This window comes from Triticum dicoccoides, chromosome 3A, assembly GCF_002162155.2.
Source record: "Triticum dicoccoides isolate Atlit2015 ecotype Zavitan chromosome 3A, WEW_v2.0, whole genome shotgun sequence".
NCBI classification, from domain to species: domain Eukaryota; kingdom Viridiplantae; phylum Streptophyta; class Magnoliopsida; order Poales; family Poaceae; genus Triticum; species Triticum dicoccoides.
In genome coordinates, this window is record NC_041384.1 from 24648113 (window position 1) to 24651375 (window position 3263).

A 3263-nucleotide genomic window follows, 5' to 3' on the forward strand; every position below is an offset into this window, starting at 1 on the left:
AACCTTCCTTTTTCCTCTCGGACCCTCCCCTTCCTGCTCGATTTCCCGTCGTAGCGCACTACAAGAAATCTGTTAATCCATGACGGAAAAAGTCTGTCACAGGTTAGTACAAAACTGTCAAGGACGCTCGATCATGACGGATTGAAAATCCATCATGTATATCCTGTCATAATTTGACACTACAACTTCCATGACGGATCTTGGCTGTCATGGGTCGGCCCCCAAGCCCATCCAGCCCAAACTAGGCCCGAGCCATTGTGACGGAACAAACCGTCAAGGATTTATGCCACGTAGGATTTTGGACCAACCAATTGGAATGACATGGCTGCCTACGTGGCCACTATTTTCATCACAAAAATCGTCACGGATTTACACCAAGTAGTCAAACTCATTAGCACATTTCTTTCAACAAATTTTGACTTGATTTTTTTTACCTTCATACTTCACACAAATACTTCCAATTTTGCCCCAAAACCAAGTATTTCTGTGTTATACAATACACAGATCACATATTATTTACATAGCCATCCGGCCATACCTACAACATAACAGATTACAAAATCCCCCATGTAATGATAATTTACAACATCAATTAATAAATACAACACTAGGCAAGGTTGGAAATCAGCACAATCTAGTTTACATCATCAACACATTTAAATTATTGAGGACGTCATTTAGGTTCTTGCTGGTAGTCCTCCTGATGGCAACAATCATGTCAAAGCAGATTATGATGAGCAGCACCAAGAGCCCACGACCCGATCATACCTAGCATATTTACCACAACATTAGATATTTGTAATATGAATAAACAGTACAAAGAGAATTAGAACATATGTAAGAAATGAATTACAAGTTGTCCGAAGTTCTGAAATCTTACTGTGCCTACAAATGAGAATAACAAAGTATCTATGCAAAGAAATGGGTCGGCATAAACTTCAAATATTCATGTATCAAAAAGTTTACACATGAAAATCAATATGTAGGCTGCATGTTCATCTTAAAATGCTGACAATAGTAGACAATACTCTACTTGCCAAGTAAAACACAATTTGTTCATGTTTGTTCAAATTGGCCCATGATTATGTTAGCTCATTAATAGAACGTAGAAAGAGAGAAAGAGACCTTCATCTTCGGCCCTCCTCTCCTGGCATGCCCTTGCAGCTGCTCCATGACATTGCCGTCTTCCTTTCCCTATACACAACCAAACCAGACATTTCCCTCTTCCCTTCCTTTGACACAACCCAACTGGATTAGATGGGAGCAAAGTTCCTGCGCAAATGAAATGAAAAGAACAGAGGTTTTGCTTCAGACTATTGCAGCAAAAAAATTGTCCAAAACTCTAAATCAATACAGAAAATAACGATATAGCAGCTAAATTGTCAAAATTATACCAGCTACCAAAACTCACAGGTCTTGCACGAGCAAGATAGCAGAATGTGATGTGCAAGGAACCTACCAGAATTTGCTTTTCCAACATGTTCAAACTGGGAAGAGGAAAAAAAGACAGTGTCGAACAAAGAGAGGAGAGGCGCATCCAGTACGGTAAATAATTTAATCCATTTTCTGAATGCATGCAAGCAAAACAATAGCAACATAATAGCCCTAACTAAGAAAGTTCCAGGTCCAAAAAACATAATATACATATTACTACCGACTCCAGAACCATGGTTCATGAGTTCTAATTTTCACAAAAATCAAACAACCAGTTTCACAAACCGAAGACTGTAATGCTAACTTGCTCAAATTTATTTATCAAAGCTCAATGGAGTGACCGTATTAGAGGTCTGAATGTAACAGCGATTTCTAGCTCGAGAGCATTCTAAAAATCTATTGAGATATGTCCGTATGTGGGAAAGGACTGCCTCTCAACTAAGAAAAATGAGAATCATAAAATTTGTTCAATTTGCATCACATGTCTATTATTTGGATTTACATTATGCCTTCTCTATAATGCAAGCTTACAATGGTCCCGTTCATTCATGTCTATGGCAGCTTCAATTACCACTGCAAACATTACCATTTTTAATATTTACCTTAGTTACTGTGAACAACTAAGCTATGTGCGAACTGTTCTAAATAGTAGATGGTTAATCCACTTTATTCTGTTCGTACATGAGCATTTGACACGCTCAACTCATTGTATATGTCATTAGCCAGATGTTGAAATTACAATTTGTATCTTTGTTCTGACGTTGTACTTGAGATCTTTATGTTTTCAAGCAATAATCTATTACACTCGAAAGAAGGAAGTGAAAATGTACAATTCTGTTTGCGACATGTTACTTCTATCTAAGGATTGCATTTACTATTATTTTGGAAGATAATACCAACCAAATATCTAGAGAATGCATCCGTATATGATAATTAAAATGTAAATATTCAGACCAAAATATCATATCAAAGGAGATTGTATCCACATAAACTTGACTGTCGTTAAAACAGAAAGCAATGTAGTACAGGACCACAACTAGAAATATGTTGTGCCACTTTCCAGGTATTGGAAATTTGAAACATGAAAGGCATCGAGGACATGACAGCAACAACAGACATGCAGTGCTAAATTCCAAGGATTCGTTTCTGTACAGGAAGGATTAAGGGCGAGTTTGGTTCAAAATAACAGTCAAGCAGCGGCCATTTACATTGATGTACGCATACAAATGGACAACCAAGGAGCGGTCGTTTACATACTAATAGACACATACAAATGGACAAAGCGGCCGTTTACTCCAAGTGCCATCCATATCCAGACGCATACAAACTGAACAAAACATGGTGCTTATTCATATGTATGTACGCAACAAATAAGTGTCATCCAGATTTGGGGGTAGAGGAGGGGGGAGAAATCTCACCACGACCACGATGCAAGTGATGTGTACAGCAGGACGCGAATCCACGGGTGTGAGGATGAGCTGGACATGCGTGGACGGGATTCAGGGACGGGGGTGCCTGAGTTGTACCGGCGCGCGTCACTGGAGGTAGAGGACGAGAAGGAGCACCGGCGTTCACCGCTGCCATCGTCCAGCGGAACAAGGTCGTCGCGCCTGCGCTCATCCCGAACATGCCGCTGCCGCCGGGTGTACCGCGTCAACACATCCTATGGAAGGAGGGCCTCCGCGCGGCCCTGTTCAAGGAGCACCATCCAGCAGGTGGCAGGGGACGGAGAGAATCCACTGGAGCAACGCCGGCGACGAAACTCTAGCTACAGAGATGGGTCGAGATTTGAGAGGGAGCTTTAGTGGCCGGGAGATGTGAATCTAACC

At 40.9% G+C, this 3263-nt stretch overlaps 1 protein-coding gene across 1 annotated transcript; it reads right to left on the reverse strand.

Annotated features, from left to right (window-relative positions):
* Window positions 1–441: 441 nt before the first annotated feature.
* Window positions 442–3256, reverse strand: LOC119271049. The gene is made up of 3 exons (XM_037553018.1): window positions 2853–3256; window positions 1126–1272; window positions 442–768 (listed from the first exon to the last, which is right to left on the reverse strand). The coding sequence occupies exons 1-3, from the start codon at window positions 3061–3063 to the stop codon at window positions 719–721; spliced, it is 408 nt and encodes a 135-aa protein (XP_037408915.1). The 5' UTR covers window positions 3064–3256; the 3' UTR covers window positions 442–718.
* Window positions 3257–3263: the final 7 nt, after the last annotated feature.